Source organism: Osmerus mordax, chromosome 13, assembly GCF_038355195.1.
Source record: "Osmerus mordax isolate fOsmMor3 chromosome 13, fOsmMor3.pri, whole genome shotgun sequence".
Classification (NCBI taxonomy): domain Eukaryota; kingdom Metazoa; phylum Chordata; class Actinopteri; order Osmeriformes; family Osmeridae; genus Osmerus; species Osmerus mordax.
Genome location: NC_090062.1, coordinates 16,446,098 through 16,474,086, shown reverse-complemented (window position 1 = coordinate 16,474,086; position 27,989 = coordinate 16,446,098). Strand labels below are relative to the sequence as shown.

The following is a 27,989-nucleotide window of genomic DNA, read 5'->3' as shown; positions in this document are numbered from 1 at the left end:
GATGAATCATGGATGACTCCATGATTAAAGCATGTTTCCTTCACCTAACTTTAAACACGCATACAAAAAAAAGAAGTCTCCAGTTAAAATACGATCAATCTTGACTAAAAGATCATGATCACCATACCTCTATAACAACAACAATTTATTTCTGACACTGTATGTGACATTAAACCATATCCTTCAAAAGTATGTGGAAACACAAGTACTGCACTAAGGGACTACATAGGGGCTTGAATACCTACTGTAATTGCACTCTAACAAAGGCCAAACCAGTTAGTCCTGCTGTGCAACTCTACCCACTGTTCTGCTCCTTATCAGTTCTTAACAATCAAGGAGGCGACGCAGAGGGTAAGCTTTGGCAACAACCCACCCGCCCACCTGCTTGACACCAAGCAACAAAATGGCAACCGTCAGGCTGTGCAAACACCTCCTCTAATCTTTTAAATTCATACGGAGCTCTCCTTGTTATTTCTCGACACGATACTCCCAATGCTCTATTATCCCAGTCGAGTTTGTTGTTGTGTGGTTGGCTGTGTGTGTGTGTGTGTGTGCGTACAGTCCAGTGGTGGGTGGAGGATAGTTAGTAGAGGGCGCTGTCGTTGTAGGAGCTAGAGCTGGGGAAAGTGGGGCATGGTTTGTTCCAGGGCAGCGAGCCGGAGTAGTCTGCTGTGGGGAGACTGAGAGTGCTGGCGCTCTTCAGCCGGTTCTTCAGGCCCCAGTTGAGGAAGGACATCTTCTTAGACACCTTCCGCACCCTGGGGTTCTTGTCGTCCTCGTCGAAGGCCAGGCAGATCATGGAGTAGGTCTTGGGGATCCCTCCACAGTAGGTGGCGCTCTTGGTGGGCTGGAGGGAGGGAGGGAGAGGAGGGGAGGAGGAGGGAGAGGAGGAGGGGAGAGGAGGAGGGGAGAGGAGGAGGAGGAGGGAGAGGAGAGGAGGGGAGAGGAGGAGGAGGGAGAGGAGGGGAGAGGAGGAGGAGGGAGAGGAGGAGGAGGGAGAGGAGGAAGAGGGAGAGGAGGAAGAGGAGGGGAGAGGAGGAGGAGGGAGAGGAGGAGGGGAATGGAGGAGGGAGAGGAGGGGAGAGGAGGAGGAGGGAGAGGAGGAGGGGAATGGAGGAGGGAGAGGAGGAAGAGGAGGGGAGAGGAGGAGGAGGGAGAGGAGGAGGGGAATGGAGGAGGGAGAGGAGGAAGAGGAGGGGAGAGGAGGAGGAGGGAGAGGAGGAGGGGAATGGAGGAGGGAGAGGAGGAAGAGGAGGGGAGAGGAGGAGGAGGGAGAGGAGGAGGGGAATGGAGGAGGGAGAGGAGGAAGAGGAGATGTAAAGGTCAGTTAAGGAAATCTGACGCAGCTCAATGGGAAGCCTGTGCTGTAAGTGTAGCTGTCACTGCGGAGAATCATTCTGAACTGGTTGCTCAAGGATTACTCTGGGAGCTACGGTTTACTGGCCTGATGAGGAACAGATGTCCTGCCACAAATGTGGTACAGCAATCTGCTCCGTGTGTGGAAGTTTTTTTATTCATGAGAAATTGTGGCTAATATACAGTATATAGTCAAGACCAAAACTGAGAGAGAAACCCTCTTCAGTGAAAGACAAGAATTTGTCAACACCCTGACAGATTTAAAAGGGAAATCAGAGGGGCCAATAATAGGGAGGGGCCGCCAATCATAAGGAGGAGCCAATCAGAGAGGGGCCAATGAGGGTGGGCTAATCAGGGGATGGGGCGGAGCTTACCAATGCCATGCCACTGTCCATCATGCTGACCACGCGGATGTCGATCCCTTCCTCGTCTACATCTTTCAGCAAACGCATCACCTCACTCACGCCCATCCACTTGCAGTCCGTGTCGCCCACGGCAACCATGTAGTCTCCCTCTTTCAGCCCGTCCGCCTGGGAAAGTACAGATAACGACGAAGGTGGAGAGAAAAGGTTAACGAGGTGCCCAAGAATACAGCCCCCACCGCCATCACCCCCCCAGTGAAAAACATTCCCTGCTATCGCCGCACAAATATTTACAGTCAGGAGCTTATCTGAAGGCCAACAGATTCAGTCTCACCTCCATTCAAAACATCCCTGATGCAACCTTGAGTAAGATCAGTGGTACTGTGCAGTTCAGTACTGAACTCCTGCAAACACAGAGGTCTAGGCTAATATCTTTCATAGCCGATGAAAACACTTATTTTTAAGCAGAGGGCAAGATACTTGAACCCAAAACATGGTTGGAGGGAGGGAGCAAGTTTTTGTTGCTGGTTACAATGTTCTGTGAATGGTACCTGATCAACCATGGGAACCGTGACTTTAAAATCAACAGGCAACTGAGTAAGTCTGTTTGATAACTTTATCCACATCACACCGTGGCTTTTATTCAGAAAAAATGGGCAGTGCAAAGTTACACAAACTCAAAAGGAACGAACAATCTATCACGGTATTAAAGTCATACAAGATTTGGAACGGCTTGAGAGCCCTGAGGGGGGGGAGGCGTTGCGCAACTCTGACAGATACTAATCCTTAGCTACAGACAGCCTGCTAAGCTTGATCAGAACCTGTGCTTTGTTACTCTCCATTAATGAGCATTCAGAGTAAAAGGACTGCAGAGGCCGACGGCTCCAAAACTTTAATTCAATTATCCCAGACATCAGAAGTGGAGTTCTCTCACAAAGCTCCGCTTCTCAGTAGAGCACTGGTTTCAACTTTCTAGGAATCCATTTTTTTTAGGTTTTGTTTGGAAACGCTATGATCACTGCGCAATTAAAAAATTTAGTTTAATTTAAAGTGCTTTTGCATTGCCCCAGGGCGCTGGGAAAGATCTGTTTGAAGTAAACTCTCTGGCTTATGGACCAGTAATGAAGACCCAATCATACTCTCTGAAGACTACCCATTCTGTTGGAATGACTGAGGCAACTAATATTTAATAGTTGACCTAATGGAAACTTACCAGATGTCCTTAGTAAATATGTATGGACAAACACAACCCCTGTTGGGAGTGTGAAAGTGGGTTAGGAACTCACCGCGGCAGGGCAGAGGGGGTCCAGGGACACCACCTGTACAGGAGCCTCCCCCTTCAGGGTGAAGCCCAGGTCTCGGTCCTCCAGACACAGCCTGACGGGCCGCGGAGCTGTCCAGCGCTGCTTGGCAGAGAACACCGACAGGGGTCCCTGAACGGAACAGGACGTGACACGGGAGTAAGTAGGGTCACCCCGGCAACGGACACCCCCTGAACACTGTTAGTCCAACACCGTCGTAGCGAGGTCGTCGTATAGATAGGCCCCGCAGAAGAACCTTAGAGAAGAACCTTAGAGAAGAACCTTAGAGAAGAACCTTAGAGAAGAACCTGGTCTTGACCCAAACAAGGTATTTAGCACTTTGAATTTTGTTTTCAAATCAAAAGTGCGTTAGAAATAATTTATTATTATTATTTATTATAAACACCGCCATTTTTAAAGTGGCCACTGAAAGCCTCACATTCATAATTTCCCACGGTCTTAATATATGCGATGTTATACGTTATAGATGTGATACACTTGGAAAATGTTTGAAATTACAGGGTGGTTATTCCCAATTGAATTCGGAGGACTGTCATCTAGCCATAACAATGTTGTGTGGTGTCTAAAGACACAAGAGATCATTGTAAGGTTCTTAGGTTGAAGGCTGCATTCAAATCCTCTCCGACACAGTCTGAAACCTGCCCAGATTCAGCTCCCACTTGTCGTAACGGGAATCAGACACCACCGCATTATGATTCTCAGATTAGACTCATTGTTCCAGATACACAGAAGGACTACTTTGATGAAATCTTGGTCCTGTCACTAGCAAGACATCTGCGATACAAAAGCCTATGAACACATATATATATATATCAATTAGTATTCTTTAATGTGTTCTGGGGACTGAACAGACTGTGTTATTCTCAGAGTAGCTTTTAATGGTTGTTCAGTTTTTTGGTTTGTTAATTACTTGGTGGTAGTTGCCACTTTTGTAGGCTCTTTAATGGCCTGACCGCACTAAGTGGTTAGACATGTCATAAAGATGAGGTTGGCTTTCTGAACCTGACAGTAACCCTGAACACTCCCCACTGTCATGTCCAGCAGCACAGCCCAAACACGGCCGACAGGTTTGTCAGGGTGACTGAGGGTGTGTCGCCATGACGACAGGCACACCCCATCACTTCCATAAATCTCACAATCCCGGGAAACGTTCATAATTGCAAGTTTAACCAGCTCACAAACCAGATTTATGTTTCTGAGCAAGACCAAAATAAACTTAGAAGGAGCGCAAGGCAGTTTAGAAGCAACAAGTTTTTTTTTCATGGTTAATGTTAGTAATGCCTTTGATGCTTCGGGGTGAGTTTCTAGAGAACTTTGTAGCACATGGTTCCAAGTAAGTTAACCTCAAGTTCATCTTAGTGCGACAACGTTTTCCAGAATTAACTCTAGTTGACAGTATTCAAAACCAGCATAGAAGCTCTAGACAGTCCTGAGAAAGGGTTATTTTTCCCCCAATTATTTTTTTTTTACAAAATAAATATATCTTAAAAAGGCACATATTCTAGAGCTCTAATGCAGAGGTTTGAATACATCAAAAATAACATGGCTAAAGAAACAATGTTATGGAAGAATATTAGTAACCCACATACCAGTCTTTGGAAAAAGTCAGTGACTTTCACCTTTGTAGACATGGGCATTTCCATTTCTGCCTTGTGTTCGGTTTTAGCTGTACGGAAGGAGGGAAGGAGGAATAAGGTGTTATCTTTCTGTTTGTTACCACAACACTGTCAATGAGGTCATCTTCGTTGGCGTAGTAATACAGAATAAACTGTGTGACTGATGACTGCAAACAAGACATTATGCCTGATGTACATTGAACTGAAAAGGACAAGTCATCTCAGGTGATTACCAAGCAATCGTTGTCGGCAACGTTAGTGAGCGTAGGCCTGTGATTGATTTAATTTCCAGGCAAACACACATCAACACAAAACAGCTGTTGCTGCTAACGAATTCCTTGAATCTCGAATGAAATTACGTGCCCTTAAGAGTCAAGACTAATGACAGAATATATTTTCTCTGTTATGCAATAATTCACTTCCACCCTGTGACATAATAACGATGAAACACTTCACATGTCAAGTTGTGACTGCAAAATGTCAACGGTCACTCACGGATGATGTCGGGTGCCTCCTGGTAGTCTGTGAAGTCCTCCTCTGTGTCGTTCTCCTCGAACTTCCCCAGCGATCGCTTGTGACTGGCCTGCAGGATGTCGTGGAGGAGGTCCAGCTTGCGCAGGTTACGGCACAGGCTGTGGATCCGCAGGGCCTCCTCGTGCCCCATGATGGCCCTGCGCAGGTGGGCTTTACCTGGGGTTGGAGGAGAGCGTGACGGGGAGGGTCGATGGAGGTACCACGGGAAAACATCTACACTAAACACCAGTATACCTGTATCTACTGTGTACCTGTACGTGATCTAATGCATCTACTGTGTATCTGTACGTGATCTAATGTATTTACTGTGGACCTGTACGTGATCTAATGTATTTACTGTGGACCTGTACGTGATCTAATGTATTTACTGTGGACCTGTACGTGATCTAATGTATCTACTGTGTACCTGTACGTGATCTAATGTATTTACTGTATACATAAGAAAGTTATACCAAAACAGCGCTTCACTTAACATGAAGGTGTAAAGAAACTAACGAAACAGGTGAAACCGTAAATGCATGACCCCTCGTGTGACCGAAGCATGTTTTTCTCCTCACCTATGCGTTTGCGCTCGTCCCTCTTCTTCAGGATGTCCAACGGGGAGTGTCCCTCGGGCATGGAGTCGTACACCTGGGACAGAGCCTTCTCCTGCTGGTCCTCGTCATCACTGGGGCTCACTGCCGGCACAGATGGATTATTAGGATTATTTTCTTTGTTTAACCTTTTACCAGGCAAGTCATCAAGAACACTTATTGGTCAAAGGAAGTGACATTCATGAGGTGGGGCTACCGCGCTGCCATTCCGAAGGTTGGTTAGCTCGTATACACTGGGGTTGGTAAACTGGTATTCAGAATGTTGGTTCACCGGTAAGTCACAATATTTTTATTTTGTGGCTCAATTCAGTGCAATCATTTGACAACACGTCACCAGACTGAGCTCAGGAGGCTTATCCTCCTTGTGTGCCGTTCAGTTACAGCTGGCACCTTTACATAACTGCAGCCCTCCGTTCCATCTTGTTACCTTGTACAGGCTACAGCAGAGATAGGCTAAGATTTCCCTTATCGCTCTCCTAAATGGCAGTTGGCCGTGTTCCTCTCAGCGAGAGCACAGAGGCTCATTGAGAGAGGCGAGGGAGGGTTGCACTGGCACTTCAGAACTGCGTTACGTAACAGTGTTCTCATTATACGGAAACTCCCTGCTCACATCCAGACTGCTGTCTAGCTCTCTGCTCCAGGGAGAACTTGAAAGTCCATTCAAAAACAGATATATTTCGCAGAGAGCGGGAAAGCATGGAGATTAACTAAAAGGTCCTGCTCTGTCTGTCAGTGTTATTACCAACAAGCCATGAGGCAATTTACTATACTATATATAGCATTGAGGGAACACAATTTGCTGCATTGAGGGAACACAATTGGCTGCATTGAGGGAACACAATTGGCTGCATTGAGAGAACACGATTGGCTGCATTGAGAGAACACGATTGGCTGCATTGAGAGAACACGATTGGCTGCATTGAGAGAACACGATTGGCTGCATTGAGAGAACACGATTGGCTTACACTTACACTGGTGGTCCAATAGCGCGGTGGCTACAAAGTAGTGGGCCAGTGAGCGGTAGTGGTTGGTCTTGACCTGGGCCATGGTGGACCAGAAGAAAGGCACGTTGTCTTTAATGGGGGTCTGGCTCATGGACTGGTGCACCTGCTCGTAGGTGTCTCCAACCTGCAGGAAGGCAAAGAGGTAAGGTTACCGTGGGTACATTAAACGTTGTCTTTTAGCGCTCTGGGGATACGCGAGACTCGAGTGGCATTTCTTCTGATGGGGACGCACTCTAAGCTGGAAGCTTTTAATGAACCGATAACCATCGAGGAAGGAAACCCTTTGTAGGAATGTGACAGAACGGTACCCTAGGTGACAGCAGCAGTTGTTAGCCTTTAAAAACTGCGCCATTGACACAGTCATTTAAAAATTCACCCTTACGGTCTTTATTGAATAGTGCAGGGTTCTACCAATCCTGGTCCTTGAGGGCCGCTATCCTGCATGTTTAAAATGTTTCCCTGCTCCAGCACACCTGATTCCAAATGAATGGTCATTACCCGACTTCCACAGAGCTTGATAACAACCCATTCATTTGAAACAGGTGTGTTGGAGCAGGGAAACATCTAAAACATGCAGGACAGCGGCCCTCTAGGACCAGGGTTGGAGAACCCTGGAGTAGTGAGTGTGATATGATCCGTCAGTGACTTAGCGCATCAGGTGTGTTCCTCCCAGCGTGTCTGTGCAGTACCTTAGCGGCCTCCTGGGCCATCTTCAGCAGGGAGAAGAACTCGTTGCGGATCCCCGGCAGAGCGATCTTCTCGAACAGGCACTCCTGAGCCTGCGCCAGCATCATCCGGATCAGCATGCTGAGCATGGCCGGGCTCATGTCGTAGCCGGGGGTGTGTATGAACGTCTCTTTGAGGTGGGTCAGTGTCCCTGTGGAGGCGTGGGAGAGGGTAGGAGGGTGGAGGAGGGGGAGAAGGGTGAGTGAGAGGGTAGGAGGGGGGTGGGGGGGAGAGGGTAGGAGGGTGGGGAGGGGGTAGGAGGGAGGGGAGAAGGGTGGGGGAGGGGGAGAAGGGTGGGGAGAGGGTAGGAGGGTGGGGGAGGGGGAGGAAGGTGGGGGAGAGGGTAGGAGGGAGGGGGTGGGGGGGAGAGGGTAGGAGGGTGGTGGAGGGGGTAGGAAGGTGGGGGAGGAGGGCAGAGGAAAAAGATGGAGTTAAGGTTAGTGCCTCCTGGTAAGTTTAGTGGGTTGAGTAGCGTTAGCCTATGGCATCTGACTGGAGATCAAGAGGTTCAAATCCCCCTGTGTACGTCGCTTTGGATAAAAGAGCTAGCTAAATGAACATATTTGATCATTATACATTTTCCTCATGGGGTATGTAGATTAACAGCATAACCCTGGAGAACATCATCATCATCACAGCAGACCTGAGTTCGTGTGCCAGAGGCCTTTAAAAGCTCACAGAAACATTAAAAATGGTATTCAGCTTCTGAGTTATTTGAAACAGAAGTTGGAGTTCTGCTAGAAGATCCCCCCCCCCCTTTTATATTTATGATTAAAGCGCTGGCATGAGAGATCTAGGGACGTCTTAATAACAGACTGATGTCTTCTCTGCACAGTGTGTGGTTCTGCTCAAGATAATCCAGTCCTGCCATTTTCTTATCTTTCCCTCCTCCTTCTCTTTCCGTATTATCATCCCGTTTCTCTGGCTTAAAGTCACCGAGTTCATGGACTGTCTAACAAGAAACTGACTCTTGCACACAGTTGACATGATTGACTTGCAATCATCCGACGTGATTACAGGCTCTGCTCTGTCAGAGGTGGATTCCCACAAGAATATAAAAGGTCTCATTTCTGTACAAGTATAAATTAGAACATGAGAGATCTTCCATCTCTTAGGGATAGCTGGAAGTGCTGTGCTGTTATTATAGTGTCGAACTTCACAAACTCAGCCAAAATATGATCAAGATCTGGCAAGCAGCGAAGCGACGGCGAAAACAGGTCCAGGAGACACTGTGTTGGGTTCCTGCAGCGCTGTAAAGAGGCCATTTGTCTCCCCATTGGAGATTTTCTTTCTCTCATCAAGATAAGAGGCATTTTTGTCGCAAAATACTGGTGCATCAAGGTGTCACCTGCGTGGGACTGCATGGCCCCCCCTCCCCTCATTGTGGTTGAGTGTCTTGAACAACAATGGCGCAACTAGATGCTATAATGATGTAAGGTGCAGGTGTGGCTCAAGCCAGTCCAATCTAGTTTGAGAGCTATACGTTACTGAGCCTTACAGTATAGGCAGCCCTTCTCACAAGTCACACGAGAAGTTTAGCCGGAGGGAATCTGGCCTCTTTTGTTGTTGCTGTCGGATTCTCGCTCTGTTTCAGTCTTTTACGGGCCTGAAACATAATTGCGACTTGTGGTGCACACAGCGCGCCGTGTTTACAGCAGGTGTTCACGCACGTGCTCTGGAAACGCTGGCTGTCAGAGTCTGAGTGGAGCAAGCCGTAAATCACACTCTGCTGCACATGTGAACGAGTCACCGTGAGAAACGTGAGGAGCCATGAAGAAGAGACAACTGTAGATGCAAAGCTACAATAAAACTACTTTTTGCAGGTGGTAACTGCTTCTCTCCTGTACTAGTTAAACTTGCCATATTAAATCAAGAAAGTATGTTTCTATTGCACTTTGTGTGGTCTTCTGATCATTGAACTTTTTGCCAGGGCTCTTTCCTGAGCAGGGAACTCCGGGATTGAACAGGACTGAAACCAGGCCGTGGTTATGTCCGCTGTCGACGGATTTTTTCTCACCTGCAGCTTTCTGGAAGGCAGAAATTGCCTCCACCAGGCCGGAGCATGTCTGCCGGTTGCAGCGCGTGCCGATCTGAGTGTAGAGGGCGCCCATGTTGAACAGAATGCTGGCCTTCTCCAGGGAGATGTTTTGCTGGCACGCCGGCACACCTGTGAAGGAGTCGTACCTGCAGGCGACAACACAGACCACTGTGAGGACGTGACTTTCACCTCGACTATGTCTTCTCGTTGTCGTGTCCTGCGCCAACATGCCTTCTAATTGACTATCCACTTTTAATTTTTTGATGAAACAAATTTAAATGAGACTAGTTTCATGTATTCTACATAAGTATTTTTGGTTGTTTTGTCTGTAAACAACCCTGGTAAAGCCATATCACTGCAGAGACATGGGTGAATCGACTAGGGGTCCTGAAGGGGACAAGGTCAATTGGAACCTGGTGAGATTCCCCCTTTGCTACATTTTATTCACTGGTCTTTGCAGGGTGTTTGATGAGGTGGAATGTACCATGTGAAGAAAATGCCCAGTTGGCGGGTGGTAGAGAAGAAACGACTCTCCAACAGTGGCAGGTGGCTGAAATACTTTGCAAGGAGTTCGATCCCTGCCTCGCTGCGATTGGGAGTGCGACAGGCCTGTTGAAGATGAAGTCATCGTTAAGCGAAAGGTGATATTTAAATGCAGTTTGACAGGAAGAAAAACAAATAAATCTAAGTTGAAAGGTGCGTCATGCTGCATTACCTGTCGCAGGTCCATGAGGTCTGCAATTTCCTCCTCGAAGTTGGCACCGTCCTCACTGTAGTGCTCCAGAATGAAGTCCTACCAAAACAAACAGACTCATCGTCAAAAGGAGCCGCGCCCGTCCAGTCTATCATCAGCTAAAACAACTTGTCACACTTCCTCCAGCTAGGACAATTGAAATCAGACAGACAGGTTGAAAACGATACCTTGTCATTAGTTATTGCAGATTTTGAGGTGGGGGAATTTAACCTTCCTGTGAGTGACAGTCTGACGAACATGAAACACCAACAACCCAATTACCGACGCCGTGCGGTACAGGTCCATAAAATGCAGGAGCACACATGCACACTCTCGGTTGTCCTTGTTGGAATGTATTGTGTTGTTACGTGACGTGCTGTTGTGTGTAATGCGGTTATGAATCTGTGAAATGTTGATGCAATATATTATTTTATAATGTATCTGCTGCTTGATTGTGTAACTCACACTATGCAGTACATTTTATTTTGCTTAACTTTTTTGAAAGGCCTGACCAGGGACTAGGTTTGCATATTAGCCTATTGGCTAGAAACCTTTTATGCAACACATCTACAACATATTGTTATTTATGTATGTAATAATGTGCGCTGCATTGTCCCGGACAAGGGTTAGGGTTTTGTTTAAAAAAAATACAAAACGTGACACAGAGGGATTTGTGAACAATGGTTTTATTGGCTATCCACTGAGCTATTTTGTTTTCTGCATGAATAAAAAAGATTAACCTAGTTTTGAAATGATTGGATGTTGTGTCATAGAACTGATAGTGGCAACTTGGTACAGATGGTCAAGGAGATATGCGGAGAGAAAGACAAGTGTAGTTGCAAAACATTAACACGTACCTTAAACATGACCGAGAAGTCGACGTCTTTGGTTTCCTTCAGGCCCAGGGGAATGAGAGGGATATTTTCTGCCTCTCTGTAAGCAGATAAGGAGACAACAAATATTGAGAATTGGCCCATGTATTGTGTAGCTAGTGCAAAGCAGTCAGGGGGAGATGTACTCGATAGCATTGTACTAGCCGAGGCCGAACACCCTTTGACAACTGAAAATAGAAAGTCTGCCGAAGCACATCTTTCCACATCTAGGTCTATCCACCCAAACCAACCGCAAGGAGAGAACATTATTTGCTATCTTGTGCAAAGTTTACACGGTAACCGTTTTCAGTTTCAGGGTTATCTTTAGGATTTGAAGAGAGGCGTGTTGAAGACAAACATGGGCAACCCTCAGCTAACTCATAAGCTTCGGACAAGTCTTTTCACCTACTCCACAACAGTGCCTGGCTGAAACATCAAACGAAGCCCTAGCCACAGCTAACAGCAGAACACAGCTTGGACCATCATTAGCGGGCGACAATCCCCAGAGGTAATCAGCTAGTAAGGAAAGAGCCCGATGTTGTATTTACTGCCTGCATCTGGTTCTGGTTCATCCTTGTTGACAGATGGATAGCAGGGAGAGCTACTTATCGGCAAAAGAGAGAGGAAATATCATCTGACAAATACATGGTCCAGATCTGAGTGGTTATGGAGAATGTCAAGCCATCGGGTTGCGTAGGGAGGAAGAGAGATGTTTTTATTGAGTCATTAGTTTAGGTTTCTTCGTCCAAAATTCCACCAAACTGGATTCCTTTGCAACAACACATCACCCAGTAAAAGAGTTGTAAGCACACTGGTGCGTATCTGCATTTGGACGTCTGCACACTAATTGCCATATTTTGGGTGCGGTTTCCACTTTTCCAACATCATTCCGGATTCAAAAATACAAGCGTTCTCGTTGATACATGTCGGTTTGTTTCATGCAAATACTTCCGGCTCCTGTCCTACTGTCATGTATTTATTTATTGGCCTTCCTCCTCCTCCCAGTTGTATATGGGCGCTCTGCTATGCCAACTCTCCCTCCCTCCTTTGTTGGATCTTGGTCTTCACTGTTTAGATTAAAAATTATGAGTGGGGGAGCGTGAACAGTGCCGGTGAAAAAACTTTGGGTCTACATTTTTTTTTGGGGGGGGGGGGGGGGGGGGGGGGGTGAGGGGGGGGGGGAAGCATTCAGAAATCTCAAGGTTAGCCCCCTTTTCTAGGAATGCTAAGAGCCTCCATAGGTCAATCTCATGTCTCGACTCCCCTTCTTTGGAAACATGTTGGTGATTCAGACAGAAAGCAGAGACTCTTAACCACTGGCAAGAGCCTACATTGCCCACTTCTGTAAAAGCTGTTGACAATCCACACTGTTAAAGACATGGCAAGTTCATTTAACAAGTCATTTAACAAGTCTGTTTCATCAGCTACGGCCGGATATGCTATAAACATAGTGCAGCTTTAAGCCTAGAGCAAAGTTGAAAAGCAGATCCCCTCCTGTTTTGGCGGAAGAAAAGAACGAGGGAATAAAGACGCTTATTACTAGACAGACTGAGGGTCTCCATTCTTTACTCTGGATTGCAGCCAATTTTTTCGGAGAGTACTTGAGGCGAAGGCCACTAAGGAACTAGCTAGCAAACCTTCATCGCTGAGTGCCTCTTCTTGTCTACCGCGTCTGGTCTTAAAGTCCATAAGACTCTTGTGCTGCTCGAGATAATGTGTTGTAATCCTACCCTCATGAATTATTACCACTTTTATGTTGGGCTTATTGTTTTGCCGGAAGTACCACATTATTAGCATGATTCATCGCGTCAAATACCTTTCGACAAGGCTCAATTCGAGACAGCGTAAACAGCTAACGCTATCAATAGTGCTATACTGTACCAAGTATACAGTATCACCGTCCGTGCTTCTTTTCTTACTCATTACCTCATGATAAAACTAGCTCAATCTGTTCCAAGACAGCCAAACCAGAAAACAGACAGAAGAACAATGAACAAATGGGGGGTAAAGCCAAGACATGGAGAGGCGATCCTTTGTTCAGTAGTTCTTTAGCCGACTACAGAATGAGGTAATGTTCAGGCAGGTAGAATGAGACTATGCCTGGCATTGTGGGGTGCGAGGGTAAGTACATGCTTTGTACTGTGTTCGCATGAATACACCGCTCTTCCCAGACACCTGTTTATAGACAAGCTCACAAGGGACTGCCGTCTCTCAAGTCCCTTTGGTATTCCCACGCAGGCACACAATGGAGGCAAGGTAACAGCAGTTTCAGTAGCAGTCATTGTTTCTGGATGGGGATGCTAGCGGTCTCAGGGTGCCTAAATGGAGACTGATGGTAACAGCAAAGAAAAAAGAACCCGTGATATAAATTATAGGGAGTTGGGATCAGAAAGAATGACTGTAAGGAGACTGGTATAGTGGTTTCCCGAAGGTAAGGACTAGGCTAAAGACCTAAAGCAAACGTGTTATGTCGGTCTAAGAGCCCATCTAAGAGTTAACAAAAATACAGCACTCATCTGACGTGTAGTGGTGGTTCAGAAAATAGTTATGTTACTCAACAAAAAGGAGATCGTGAATAACGTAAACAAAACATCGGATTGGTTTCAAATGCGCCAAATCCTCAGAAATGGTCTACTTGGACATTCACCAAGGGCTGTGAGTGAAGAGATCACACAAGTCTGTGCATGTGAGCTTGGTTATTTAGTTTGAATATGGGCCATTGTTTTTATGAGTAGGGGTAAAATCTGCCAATGTTGGGAACAATGGAAAAACAGCAAACCTAAGTAGGCCAGTAGGAGTATTAGGTATAGCTCAGCGGTGAACTAATTGGCATTCAGAGGCAGAATTGGAGGACTTTAGGCTGGGAAAAGACTCAAACGTGATATAAGCAGCGGGAAGGACGCCACGGTTTCAACTTTACCGAGGTTTAAAGAAACAGCGTGACTCTGCGTGTCTCCAGAGAGACTCTTCAGTGACGGTGCCATGGCTACCATCTGACCACTAATCAGGCTCTTGTGTTAAGTTGCCATGGTAAACATGGTGTCTAGTGATGAAGTGTGTGGCTGCATACTGATAGCTGGCTTATAGAGGAAGGATGAAGGGGCTCTCCAGCTATGCAGGATCACCTGAAAGGGACAACTGATGAGTGCTGCAAGGCCACAACTTACATTTCCATGATGCAAAACAAACCATTTAGATTTTTTTAATTAATAAAAAAGAAATTACCCCTTCAAAAACATGTTTTAATTGGGCTTTCTTTTCATATGTGTGGAATTGAATACAAGTTATAGGCTTCTTCCAAGTCCCCTTGAAATGCTAACTGTGAAACTGAATGTAGACATGCAGTAGGCTAAATGTTCCTGTTTATCTCGATGGCCTGCAAGGAACCACTCAACGTGACTGAAGTTTGCAAAACCTGAAATCTGATCAGGGACTCGCTGGAAAAGGAAAACAACTTCCTGTATTCCATAAGAAAGAATACATCATGTATTCCTGTGTGTGACATGTGTCTACCTGCAGGTGTGTGTGTGTGTGTGTGTGTGTGTGTTTGTGCGTGCTTGAGGACGTGTGTGAGGGCGGGGGTTTATTACTCGTTTAGATCTTCTGAGCGTTCTAAGTAGGGCATGTTTGCCTCTCGCAACCAGCTTGTCCGGTTCTCTGTAAACTAGCCTCTAAGACTAAGGAGGTGTTGGTTAATCTCATTCTCTTTCTATTTATCTTCCTCTTTCCATCCCCTCCTCCTTTCTACTGCTACTCTCTCATCAGTCCATTGTGTTTGTGTTGAGCCCTCAAGAGTTGCTGTGGTGTGTCGCTCTAATCACAGCATGCTAAAGCCCTCGCTGTCTGGCATTCCATAGCGGTGTGTGTGTGTCTGTGTGTGCGTGCTGCAGCCTCTGCTTGTGTTTTCTTTTAAAACCATGCCAGATTTACTGTAGTCGAGTATATATCATGGCGCACGGTTAAATCAGTGCTTTGTCCTCACAGAGAAGGAGTTCTCTATTACTACTGGTTACAAGTCTGCAGATCATGTGACTTTGCCCACTCTCAGGTTGTTCCTCAAGGGCATTGCTGTTAAACCACTGCAGCGCCGAGCCTTGTTATTCTGCTCTGAGCACGTTCGAGGTGGAAGGGGTGGGATGGGGGTTAAGGCAAAGGATAAACCGAGGGGGTCAGATGGCTGAGCGGTTAGGGAGTCGGGCTATTAATCAGAAGGTTGCCGGTTCGATTCCTGGGCGTGACAAATGACGTTGTGTCTTTGGGCAAGGCACTTTACCCTACTTGCCTCGGGGAGAATGTCCCTGTACTTACTGTAAGTCGCTCTGGATAAGAGCATCTGCTAAAAGACTAAATGTAAATGTAAATAGCTGGGATGTACTTACTGGACGTTCTGGTAGACCTCCACTGAGCTGTTGAGGCCCTCCAGCTCCTCCGTGAGGAGCTGCAGGTTGGAGTTCACGTAGCTCAGTTCCAGACCCACCATCTCACGCACCTTGTTGTTGGAGGTTGCCCTGGAAACGGCAGAGAACGGGAGCCAAACAGGAAGAGAGGGAAGAGCAGAGGGCCCAGATGAAAGAGAGAGGAGGGGTAATAAAAAAAAAGGGGAGGGAGGAAAGACAAGCGAGAGAGGAGAGGTAAGTATTAGCATTAGCAAAACAAACTTTGACATTTAGGCCCGAGCTGTCACGGCAAACAGACTCCCCCCTTTGCCGAAGTCTCCATGACAGGATATAATGTGAACCCTCCCCCCCCCCCCCCCCCCCCCGCCTTCCCAAACACACACACACACACACCCCTCCTTTGCCCCCAACTATGTACAGCCACCCTGTCTCACAAGGCTCCTGTTTTCACCTGGACCATACACATGATGGCGTAACAAGGCGTAGCTAGAACCTCCCAACTCCCTGTCCAAAGCCCATCAGAAACACCCAACCTCATGTTGACCTTGCCGGCCGTTCCCTCATCAGCCCATAGCGTTCACATTCAGAAAATTTCATGAAAAGATGCTAGATTCCACGGCTGGCGGTGAAACATGGACTGAAAGTGACGTCTCATCGGTCCACATTTCAGCAGCTGGTTTTGAGACGTGCGATTCTGTCTGTAGTGCTTGGGAAATCACTTTCCCACCAGTGGAGGTGAAATGTACTGTATTAACTACTTACTAATCGAGAGTGAGGTCATGCCTACGTTAAAGCCTCAGTTTGATATTTCCCGGCATGACCGAACGGTCGAGGTTAGTAAGTTGTTTATTATATGGCATTTTTAGCTCTTTTCATTTTGTAAATGAAAATAAATGGTAATTGCAAGTAGAAAACATATCGTTTTGTTCAGCTCTCAAGTTAGCCTGGCTCTGCCCTCCTACGTACTTCCACCAAACCTAGCAATCTGCCTAGCGCTTGTCGTTTTTCACACTTTTCAGTCTCTTTTAGAAAGTTAAGAATTTCTTAGTCGCCGTTGATGTCTTCATTATCATCTGGATAGTAAAACTCTGACTCCTCGATATTGCTCATTTTGAAGATGACATCAGAGGGCAATAAGGATCCGTATCAGACCAGCGATGAGGTCAATACGCGGCTGGCATGACTACCCATTAGCCAATCAGAACGCTCGTACTGTCGTTGCCAATAATTAAATGTAATATGCAGCAGGACCCCATGAGTAGGATGTTTTGAGGATGTGTAGTGCAGTCAGACTTGAGAGAGGAGATTTGGATAAGGACTGACATTAGCATGACATTATCCCTGTTTGTGATGCGTCACAGTGTGTGCGCGTGTGTGTGTGAGCGCGAGTGTGTGTGTGTGTTTCTAAGAAAGTTGGAGAAGATAAAGCCACTATTGTGCAATTCTCGGTCGAGGTATTTGTAGTCCAAAATGGACAGGCCTCACCTCCTGACTGGCCCATCTAACAATAGCGTCCATTCCCAGGGCCGACTGTCTTCTGTACGAGTGTTTGGTGCTCTGAAGAAGCTTCCAAAAGTAAACAAAGGAAGCAAGCACGTCTGAACATGTTCCACAGCTGCAGAAACAAAACGGCTCGTAAATCTGGGTGAAATATAAAAAAAAAAAAAAAAAAAACATTTTCCACAGGTGGTTCTCGGGGACTGAATTAGACTGCGGTACTTCTGTGGTCCACGTCCTCCACCCTTGCCAAGGAGTGACTTCTCCAATATAATGGCCAGCCATTACATTTGACCTCCTCACAGTCCCACAGCTTATACATTACACGTACATGTATGCATTTAGCAGACGCTTTTATCCGAAGCGACTTCCAAAAGAGAGTTTGACAAAATACCCTTAAGCTTCACAGTCCTGTAGCCTGTAGTTAGCCTCACACACCTAACCAATGGTCTTTCATCTCTTACACCCACCCCCTCTCCCGGCACCTTTCGTGTAAATCAGCCTGGAGGCAATGTTAGGCAGGTGACAGACATCAGTCTGTCCCTCCCAGTTGTGTCGTTTGTCAAAAAAGCTTGACAGGTCGCTCCATCTTGGCAGCCAAGCTGAAGGACTGCCCTGCTATTAGATGTGAGGTGTGAGATGCAGATGTCAAGAGGGAGCCTCTGGGTTTTGTGAGTGATAGCAGGTTGTTATTTTGTAGATTGTTGTATCAAGTTTGTGACCCGTGAGAACAGGAGATGGAACTATGGAGAGGAAAACTGGTGGGAGAATTTCTGTCAGAAGATTGAACAAAATTGTCAACAAATTGTGTCAACAAATTGTGTCAACAAATTAAAACAATAAAAGGGCAAATACAAACTGAAAAAGGTCAATGAGTCAGCAAAATCTTTTAAGAAAATTACTAAAATGGTTTCCTGAGTGAGTATGCACTTTACTGACCCAGTGGTCAGTAAAGTGCATGTTGGTAAGTGAAGAGATAAGAGGTCAAAGAGCAGGAGAAAGTGTGTGTGTGTGTGGGAGGGAAGGGTCGTCATCATCTCGCTGACTCGTTAAATCCCTCAGGTCAATATTTGCAGAGTCCGTAATGAGTTATTAATGGTGATGGACACTTTGAACGCTCCTGGACAGGCCAAGACCAGCTGGTCTGACCACCAGGAACAAAGATGGACGACCTGATCTGAACTCAAACCCACTGGGTGGCCTCTCAAGCACAGGGGATCCAATACAGAATGAGAAAGGAAATAGAGCGAGAGAGAGAGAGAGAAAGAAGAAGAAATAATACAACGTAGAACAAAAAAAGAGAGAGAGAAAAAAGAGAGGGAGAGAGAGAAAGAGAGAGAGAGAGAAAGAAAGAGAAGAAACAGTAAAGTGTACACACACACCCTGACATCTTGCTTTCCAGTAATCAGACGACCCAGACGTTACCCTCACTTGATGGATCCCCATGCTGGCTCAAAAGTCCAGATCAGACAGGAAGACAGATACCCACTCAGAGCCGCCCCTCACGGCTCAGGGGCCGCGGCCCAGAAGGCCGTGCGCCCGCCTTCCTCTCAGAGGCCTCCCTGTACCCGTCCCTCCGTCTAGGTAATTGGTCATCGGGGAGGCCAGAGAACGTTTGCCACCAGAGCAGAACGGTGAGTACAAAAGCTGTTTAGGGTCAGTAAATCACCTAGAGTATGTGCTTCCCTTCAGTGACGAGCGACAAAGAATCGCCTCTCTCTACCTCTTTCTCCTTCAACCTCTCTCTCCTTCTGCCTCCCTCTCTCTTCCTTTCTCTGTCTCTCCCTCTGTCTCTCCCTCTGTCTCTCCCTCTGTCTCTCCCTCTGTCTCTCCCTCTGTCTCTCCCTCTGTCTCTCCCTCTGTCTCTCCCTCTGTCTCTCCCGCTCTCTCTGCCTCTCTCTCTGCCTCTCTCTCTGCCTCTCTCTCTGCCTCTCTCTCTGCCTCTCTCTCTCAAACCGCACGGCCTCCCCATTCGCTTGGGTTATTGCTTTTTTTTGTGCTTTTTTTAACCATTTTCTTTTCAGAGGTGGTCGTCAAGTATCCTTCATGGGAACCGTTGATGACGAGGGCATGCCAGAGAAAGACTTAGGCTCGCTGTCTGCCACTGTCACACACAAACAGGCCATGAGGGACAGGAATGAACCGGCTCAAGAAATACTGTAAAACATGTATACATGTCTATATCCACACTTTTTATCTAGTAATACTTTATCAAACCACTGTTTCCTTCGAATCTGCATTTATTTTTCTGTTTTGCAATCAAGGAAATCTTTGTTTTGTTTTTTTTTGTAGCCAGTGGATAATTGTCAGTGAGGTTAGCTTGAACAGACCGGTTTGGTCTGGATGTCTTGAGTCACTTCTGAATAAAACAAGACTGGGGCTGAGGAATGAGGAGCCATTCAAAGCACCTGACTCATATCGAGAGGGAAGGGGGGTGGGGGGAAAGAGAGATAGAGAGAGAGACAGAGCAAGAGCCAGAGAGCGAGCAAGAGCGAGAGGGGGAAAGAGAAAAACAAAAAACAAAAAAATGCAAGGTGAGCCAAGTCAACAGAGGCTTACAAAAGTGGGCGGGAACTTCAAGAATCTGCTGCACTGTTGGTCAAACAGGTCCCCTTTGTAGTTCACCTGCTTCTCTGCCTTTGACCAGATATGCTTTCATGAACATTCCACTGGTGCACCAAGGTAAAACACAAGATTATTCGCCGTACTGAAGATACTCAGAGGCCCGCAACACAAAAATCCCAAAGCTGGGTCCCAGGTAATGGAGCTAGTTTGTCTTTTTAACTTTTTGTTATATCCATTTAGAAAACTAAATAAACTTTGTAAGGAATACAAAATACCTGAAACTCAAAAACACACAGTTTCCACCCTGTGCTGCAGATGTGTTGGCAGAAACACACACAGGTAAACGCACATACACAGCGCAAACCACCATACCAGACCAGCAGAGCGTTGGGCTGGGACAGTGAGATACTGCGAGGAATGCTCAAGTCTTTGAAGCCTGACAGCTGACCCAGCCTCAGGCTCTGATAGGCCTAATCAAAGTCAGATAGAGGAGAAAGCTTTCCACTGCTCTCCAGCAAAGACTAGGGATTCTTCACTTACCCCACACAAAAGGTAAACACACACAGAGATAGACCAGGGCCCAACATGGGATAAGGAAATGAGAGGTGGTTACTAAATTAAAAAGGTGCACAGATGTAAAAATGTATGAGATATACTTCTGTCTAGTTTCATCATGTTGTAAACTGAAAACTGCGACACACAGACCCTGAATCTCCAGAGATGGATTATGTACCGGATTAAAATGTTTTTTCTTTTGTTTATGAAATATAAAAAGAAATTGAGTAAATTCAGTGCATGTGCAGCGGAAATGAGAAAGATATGGATGTGGGCTGTTTTGGCCTCCTGGGCTATTGACTTAACGTGTGTGTTACAATCAGTAATAAGTTTAGCTTTTCCGTCCCTCCTAACCCTCGGGCCAAGGTATGCGCCCAGAGGAGAGCTGGACCCACTTAGCACTCTTCCTGTGTCTCACACTAAACATTTACCTGTCCACATTGTGAAATATTGTGGGCAAATCTGTCAACCACTGGCTAAGCCGGTTTTGTTAGCAACTTCTTCCTATTTCCATAGTGATTTATAAAAAGCTAGTCTGTCAGCTAAACTCATTTGAATATAGCAGAAGGTGGAAACAAATGAGCTTGTCACCTTCAAGGATATCCATGGCGTGAAGAGGACTGAATTCCCCTGTCGTTGCTAAATACAAATTCTCATCTCAGTTCACGCAAATGACAAGTAAAAAGGTAAACAAAAGTAACAAACAGTTGGTTCCAGGGAATGTTTGGACTGTATTAAGATAAAAGGTAGACACGCGAGACATGTCTGGGAGTCTAGACAAGTCTGCGGACGGAGTCTGGCCCTTTTTAGTGACAGACTAAGTCTAGTAGGATTAGGACCTGGTTTCCCCACTCTCCTTCTCCCCTTGATCCATAATTTGTCTGGGTTTCGGTCAGAGCAAAGGAGCGAAAATCCAAATCTCTCTAAATGAGCCATTAATAAAAGGCGAATAGTGAGCGAGAGTTCAGAATTACAATGGGCCCCTATACAGTAGCTTGAGTGTTCCTGTCAAACAGGCGATTGAACGTAATTTAAGGTAGGGTCTACTTTGAAGCCTGCTTTAAACAGAGGGGGGGGGGAAGAAAAACTTCAGACGACACAGCTAAATCAAATCTTGGCTTATGAAGGGAGTCTTAGAGACTGGTAAAGGCCAAGAGGTTCATTTAGTATCCTGGGGCTCAAACTCTAACAATTTCCCCTCACTGTTTTACTAAGGTAGCTCCGCCCTCAGGCCAGCCGGACTACAGAGGGGGCCTTTAATACAGACAGCTCTTATGACATTATCTGAGGTTAGCGCTGCTTTCGGTCTTAAGATTCTTAGCTTTGGCTAGACACTGCTGGCTAGCCAAACATCCCCATATTCCAAAATCCAACCTCATCCTGGCCTCGGCCCCCGGCCCCGGCCCCGGCCCCAGCCCCGGCCCCGGCCCCAGCCCCGGCCCCAGCCCCGGCCCCGGCCCCAGCCCCGGCCCCAGCCCCGACCATAATGACCTGCATGCATGCACACTCCTGCCTGTTCACATGGGTTCCTCCCAGCTCTCTGAGAGCGAAGCCAAACCAAGGAACCACAATTGGAGGAGAACGAGAGCGAGCAAATGTGTACTAAGCAGGAGGGGAAAGGGGTGACTGGGCAATCCGCCCTGTAAAAACCACTGCCCGCTGTGTCTCACTTCCACACAGACCACTGGAGCTGCTGCAGCCTTGACGTCAACAGAGCTGTCACACACAGAGCTCGTGCCCGCCCGGGTGCCATGGCAACTAACGACACTCTAAACAGTTGATCACCGGAGAGACTGATAAGGCAGGTGGTACGGTTCCCTGTGTTTATTGTGCCTATTGACTTAACGTGTGTGTGTGTCTGGATTTAGAAGCGCAGATGCGTACAGGAGGGAGGAACAAAAAATATGTTTCTTCACCACAACGTTATTGTCAGCCTTGTGGCTGTAATCTCTTTTCTGAGATGTCAGCCGCTAATAAAATCGGGGCTGAAGGCTGCTGGCTTGACACGCCATGATCAGTCAGACCAGGGACAGTCAAAGGACGGCCAGTCTGACCTCCGGTCGCATCCAGGCGTCCAGAGGAAAGAAGGGTAGGGTTGTTGAACCAGCCTGGGAGCAGAGACGCTGTAGGTCCTTTTCTTTCCTCTCTTAACCCTTGTGTTCTCTTCGGGTCATTCTGACCCATCAGTCATTGTGACCCACCGTCGTATTGCGACGAATTTACCGCATACAAAAACAAAGTGAAGCATTTTCTTTTAACCGTTGGGCTGTCTCAGACCCCCCACATTGCAAAGGTTAAAAGAAAATTATTTGTATTTGTTTTTGTATTGGGTAAAATTGGGTAAACACAACGATGGTTCGTTATGAACCTTTGGGTCATGTGATCAGAAGGCAGCATAAGGGTTAAAAGCACGAGAACTGTTGTGAAGATATGTTCAAAAATGACCCGACTAAAAACATTAATGAAATTTGCATTCCAAATAAATGTAAAGTTTACTTTCTTTGACACGCGATTGTGTGGTGACAATGTGTCATTTAACCTATTCACAACTCAGCACAAGGATTTATGAGGGTTAAACAGGATTGTTCATCCAGCATCACAAATAAAAACATTCACAGGAAGACAACACACACCTTCCCAAACGAACAGGCTCAGCCAAGTAGTGTCTGTCATACAAGTCTACTCTCAACAATAACAAAGATCTCTGAGCTTCCTGTCAAAGTGTTGCTCCTTTTGTTTGGTCACAAGAAGCCTTATGTCACATCTGGAACTTTTGCTGTCAACTTTGAGACAGTGAGAGCAAGACAACAACAGCTCAACATAGTTTGACAGGAGTCTCAAACACAAGTCACCGAAGACGACATAACTGTCTAATCCACACAAACGCCCGTCTTCTGCATGAATGGATAGAGTGTGAGTACATTGTATTACGGACTAGCTCTTACGTAACAGGTAGAGAAAGAGAGAGAGATGGAGGGAGACAGAGAGCAGGAGAGAAATCGAGAAGACGGGGATAGTGACACAAAGAGAGAGAGGGAGAGACAGAGAGAGGGGCAAAGAGAGAGAGAGAGAGAGAGAGAGAGAGAGAGAGAGAGAGAGAGAGAGAGAGAGAGAGAGAGAGACAGAGACAGAGAGAGAGACAGAGACAGAGAGAAAGGACATACCTCAGGAGGTTCTCTGCCCCGGCTCTCATCCTCATCTGCTTGATGATCTGCTGGTTAAGACCCGCCCGTTGGTTCTGCAGCTTACTGCGTCCTGTCTGGGCGAAGGGGTTGCAGCCCTACGGAGAGATCACAGAGCAAAACATCACAACCTGAACGCACGCTTTTTTATTGGGGGGGGGGGGGGGGGGGGGGGACATGCATAAAAAGAGTCTACACAAGGCTTGCTTGGCCCTCGATCTAGATGCTTCAGTACCCAGGGGCTGGGGTACTACTCTGGCATTGACAGGCACTCCATATAGTTGTTTTTTTACGACAGCGTGGACATGTTCTGTAAATTGTTAGCTAATCTCTTAGTGTTCTTTCCCGGGGTGATGGGTTACTCAGTGTGCCGACTCCTCACCTCATTGAGAGCTGACGCTGATGATTTACAGATTTGCTAGTAGTCATTCAGAACATGTTGGGTATCACTTTGTCATTAAGAACAAGGCAAACTGTTCCACATCTCTCCCTCCCCTCCTCCCCCCACATACCTCCCGCACCCTCTTCGGACTGTTCCTGACCTATCAGAGCAACGCTGCCCAGTTTATGTCAACAAACAGAGACAGAGATATAGCAACATTCAAAGACGTCATTTCTGGATGTCTGACTCACACAGGGCTGGACCTCAAGCATAGGTGTGTCATGTACACAACGTCCACTAAGGGGGACATGATCATAACCAGCAAGTCATACTTGTAATCCATAAAGGATTGCTTTCGTTACACCACCTGTGGTCTATGCCAACCATTGTAAGCATTCTTGGGTGGTGAGGTCATGGGAAATTGTCAGTTGGGTACATCATTTAACACACTGCATCAGTGACTTGAAAATAGATCTTAAAATGTGTCATCAGCTTTTCTTATTATTTTGTAGTATCTTTCCCACAGATTGTCTTTTCATCAACTCAACACGTTTATATTTATAATTTCAACAAACCAATTCCCGAAGACAAACATCTCAACACGCATAATGATTTAACAATCAAACATAACAGCGTTGTTAATCACCCAGTTACCAAGACATAAAGGGGTGTGCCTTGGCAGGGTGAAACTGATGAAAATGGAGACACCATTATCCAGATAACAAAGACGATGACTGAGTACTAACACATGCTTTTAGAGGGTGTGGCCAACTATGTAAATAGACTACTTACATCACAGATGGTGTGTGAGGTGCCTCTCAGGTGCTGTTTGTGATAACGACGTCATCATCGTGATAACGATGATATTATCAGACGAGAATATTTTAGCAGCAATATAAAATACGAAAATGGTGACAGTGTGGACTTGATTGTCTTGACTCAGGCCTCTTTTGAGTGCACTGTGTGACATGCAGTGATCAGCGATGACCCTGGTCACTTTGTCCTTCATTCCCTACAGGGAAGTTGTGAATCCTATCTGGTGCCAAACAAAGGAGCCAGTGTGTGTGTGCGCACCATGTCACTTCAAATCCACAGCCATTACAAATTATTTCCCAGCAAAGCTCTACAGCTAACCTAAACCTTGCCGCGACCATCAAGGTGATGACAGAAAGGACCAGTAACACGTTTCCCTGTTGCTCCCGGTCAAAGTGCCAGAAAAGGGTCTTCAGAAACCCTCAACAATCTGCCTGCACCCCTTTGTGCCTCAAACCGCACACAGACAAGAAAACAGAACCAGCATAACCCTTCTCAGTCCCCCGAGGAAGACCGGTAGCGTAATTGGCAAACCCCTCGACAGGACACAGAGCCCTCCAGCTTGATCAAGTGATTAGTTCCAAATACTGCAAGTCACGGCACAGATCGTTACCTCTCTTCTGTTTTCTTTTCAGCTGAATGGGTTGGTGAACTTGTTGCGTAACTGTATCTGTTCATAAAGAACATGCATGGAGAGGTGGTTCGTGGGATATGCCAGGAAGTGGCTGATTAGGTGGCAAGAAGCCAGTGACACACCCCCCCCCCCCTTCACCCATGGGCATGTTTGCACTGCCCAAATTCCCTGTTTCCATATCAATCTCACAAAGATGAAACTATTCATTCTTGAATATAAAAAAATATATAAAAAAAAGTTTTAAAAAGTTTTTTACCTTTGCAATATAAACCCATCAGGGGGTCGTTTTACAGTATTTCCGACTAAAAACAGATATCAGAAGCAAGCTCTGTCGCAGGCCAGGACACATGTTGTCAATTTGTCTCTGTGGCTTGGGTCTGTGACAACCACCGGGCAGATGCTACGTCAATGGGATAAAAAAGCTGGAGTCAGTCTGGTTGAGAAGCAAAGAGAAACATGCAGATTCTGCCTCTTATTTCCATCTCGCGGCTATACTACATCTCGCGGCCAATTGGCTACCAAATAAAAATGATTCAGGAAAACGGCCAAAGCTTGGGTAAGCTTCATCAAAACCGCTCCATCTCGAGGGATCATCTGTCAGCCAGGAGTGCGTCTCGCTCGCAGGCAGAGAGCAGGCTTGTAAATCAGTGAGCTCATTTTCACCAGCACAGGGAAAAGAGAAAAGGAAAGCTTCACTTCGGCTAAGATTCCACCAAAGCTAACCAAACACAGTTTCCAAATCACAAAATCTCTTTACTTTGGGAAAATCGTGAGCACTAATGTAAGTCATATTGACCTAGTGGTTCGTTGAAATTATGCTAAAGCTTTGGGGTCCTGAGAAGAATTCTGTTAGTTTAGAATTTTACAATATTGTGCAGATAAAGATAAATACAACTGAACTTTTTCAGACTAAGAGAGACAAGATAACAGGGAGCATGAGAAAGAGAGACACACAGAGAGACAGAGAGAAAGGTGTAATGGTCAGACTGTCATCAACAGACACATAACTGGCACCCGTTGACTTTTTTTATATACACACAGGAAGTGCCTCACAAAGACCGAAGCCAGACACAGTTCACATGAAGAATTGTGGGGCTTGACCCAAACAATGGTCCTTTTCAGGACCCCATCTAAACATGGTTGACTATGAAAACACTCGGGTGCCCAAACAAATGTGTGGCAGTGCAAGTCCAGCTCCTGAGAACAGCGGCACACAGAACACATACTCGCTGGATGTTCATGGAACAGCAGTCAAGTTTGTTTCCCAGAGAGAGTTGCTTGTACAATCAATTTAAATTTAAGTTAGAATGTTTGGTTAAGTAGGCTGTGTATACAAAACTAAGTTACTAAGAAAAATAAACTAATGTACATGATGAATGTTTAACAGTCTCCCTTCTGAGAGAAAGGACTGTCTTACTTAATTTCAAAGGGCCAATACCATGGCAACACATGTTGCAGTCTATAAAGCAACAAGACTAGCCATATCTTCCATAAACTGAGACTAATTGTTAAGGAATTCTATTTATCAAACTAACTAATGCGCCTGCGTGGATTTTATCATACAGAACTCACTGTCAGAAACCCACCTCCAGTCCATACTACCCAGCCCTGTGTTAATAGCAAAGGCCCCGTGTGGACACACCTCAAAGCATAGCCTTCTAGCATTCCACAAATACCCAATGCAAAGCTGGCTGGACAAGCGGCTATCACGCTATCCCCACGATAACCAACACCTGAAACTGACAGGTGTTTTAAAAATAGCCGTCCGTGGTTTCACTTGTCAGTGACACACACGAATCGCTAGAAAGCAATGTTTTCGATTAATTAGTCTTTACTGTTTTAACGAATTCAAACGATTAGTCTGTTTTACTTAAGATCCGGTGACAATTTAGTAGTGTTTATCATGGAACTGAAATAAATCATGCGAGTATCCAACATTGTTTTACTGAGACGAAAAAAATTATGCTCGTGTTAAAATAAGACTTTTTCGTTATGGCAACAAACCACTGAGTTGAAAATAAAAAGGGAAATAATTGTCATAAAATTCATATCAGCTGCGGTTTTAGTTAAGAACAATCTATGAATCGGTTACAATAGTCTATAACAGCAGAAAGAACGATGTTAGATATCTCTCGCATCCAGCTGGGCATTGCGTTTGAGGTCATTAACAAAGTTCATCTTTCACTCACCTTTTTAAAATAGCCATTCTCGCCGTTTCGGGCATTGATTTGATTCGGTAAAATAGCGTCCGTCATTCTGAAGTTTCAAACACAGCTCAAGCTTGGAAGAAACTCAGGCAAACGAAGGCTGGCGAATAGCCTGTTTTGCAACAGGTGTGTTTTTCCCTGGTAATATCAACTCAGTCACTACCCGTGGCGCTCAACTCGTATAGTGTGACAGCAACACATCGAACTGCACTTTTCCACGGAGTAACCGGTAACCCCGCCCAGAGAATATGACGGTGACCGATGCAGTGTAATGTTGATGAAGATAGGTGGGGCTCAAAACTCCTTTTGGGATCGGTAGCGGAAGTGAGCGAGGAAGGATTCTTCTGACACAATATGCTTCTTTAGAATGATGAATGATTTATATAATCTACATATAAAAACATAGCCTATATAGGCTACTAAATGTTAAACCATCATTGGATGTTATGCAAATAGCTTACACATGGCAGTATTAGGTGTTAGGCAAAATGCTTCTCAGGTTGTCATGTATGAACAAAGTAATTACTTGCTAGAAAACAGTTCAATTAGAAACTCGTCAAATCGTATTTCCAACCAACTTGTTATATAGTTTTCCGAAAAT

At 46.0% G+C, this 27,989-nt stretch overlaps 1 protein-coding gene across 3 annotated transcripts; it reads right to left on the bottom strand.

Annotated features, from left to right (window-relative positions):
* Positions 1 to 20: 20 nt before the first annotated feature.
* rhpn2 (rhophilin, Rho GTPase binding protein 2) lies at positions 21 to 27,560 on the bottom strand. Of its 3 annotated transcripts, none has more exons than XM_067249069.1 (15): positions 27,371 to 27,560; positions 23,335 to 23,450; positions 15,536 to 15,664; positions 11,142 to 11,217; positions 10,267 to 10,344; positions 10,036 to 10,160; positions 9,531 to 9,697; positions 7,477 to 7,664; positions 6,749 to 6,911; positions 5,748 to 5,867; positions 5,152 to 5,346; positions 4,630 to 4,706; positions 3,005 to 3,151; positions 1,731 to 1,886; positions 21 to 847 (listed from the first exon to the last, which is right to left on the bottom strand). In XM_067249069.1, exons 1-15 carry the CDS (start codon positions 27,434 to 27,436, stop codon positions 584 to 586), a joined length of 2,067 nt encoding a protein of 688 aa, XP_067105170.1. In that variant the 5' UTR covers positions 27,437 to 27,560; the 3' UTR covers positions 21 to 583. The 3 variants fall into 3 exon arrangements, with proteins under 3 accessions (XP_067105170.1, XP_067105172.1, XP_067105171.1); XM_067249071.1 differs by having other exon boundaries at positions 4,660 to 4,706; XM_067249070.1 differs by having other exon boundaries at positions 6,755 to 6,911.
* Positions 27,561 to 27,989: the final 429 nt, after the last annotated feature.

Excerpts from the sequence above, each read along its gene's own strand:
- rhpn2 (XM_067249069.1), bottom strand. The coding sequence starts at position 27,436 with ATGACGGACGCTATTTTACCGAATCAAATCAATGCCCGAAACGGCGAG. Across the intron at positions 23,451-27,370 it reads AGAATGGCTATTTTAAAAAG|GGCTGCAACCCCTTCGCCCA; the intron begins GTGAGTGAAAGA and ends ATCTCTCCGTAG. Across the intron at positions 3,152-4,629 it reads CTGACTTTTTCCAAAGACTG|GGACCCCTGTCGGTGTTCTC; the intron begins GTATGTGGGTTA and ends TGTTCCGTTCAG.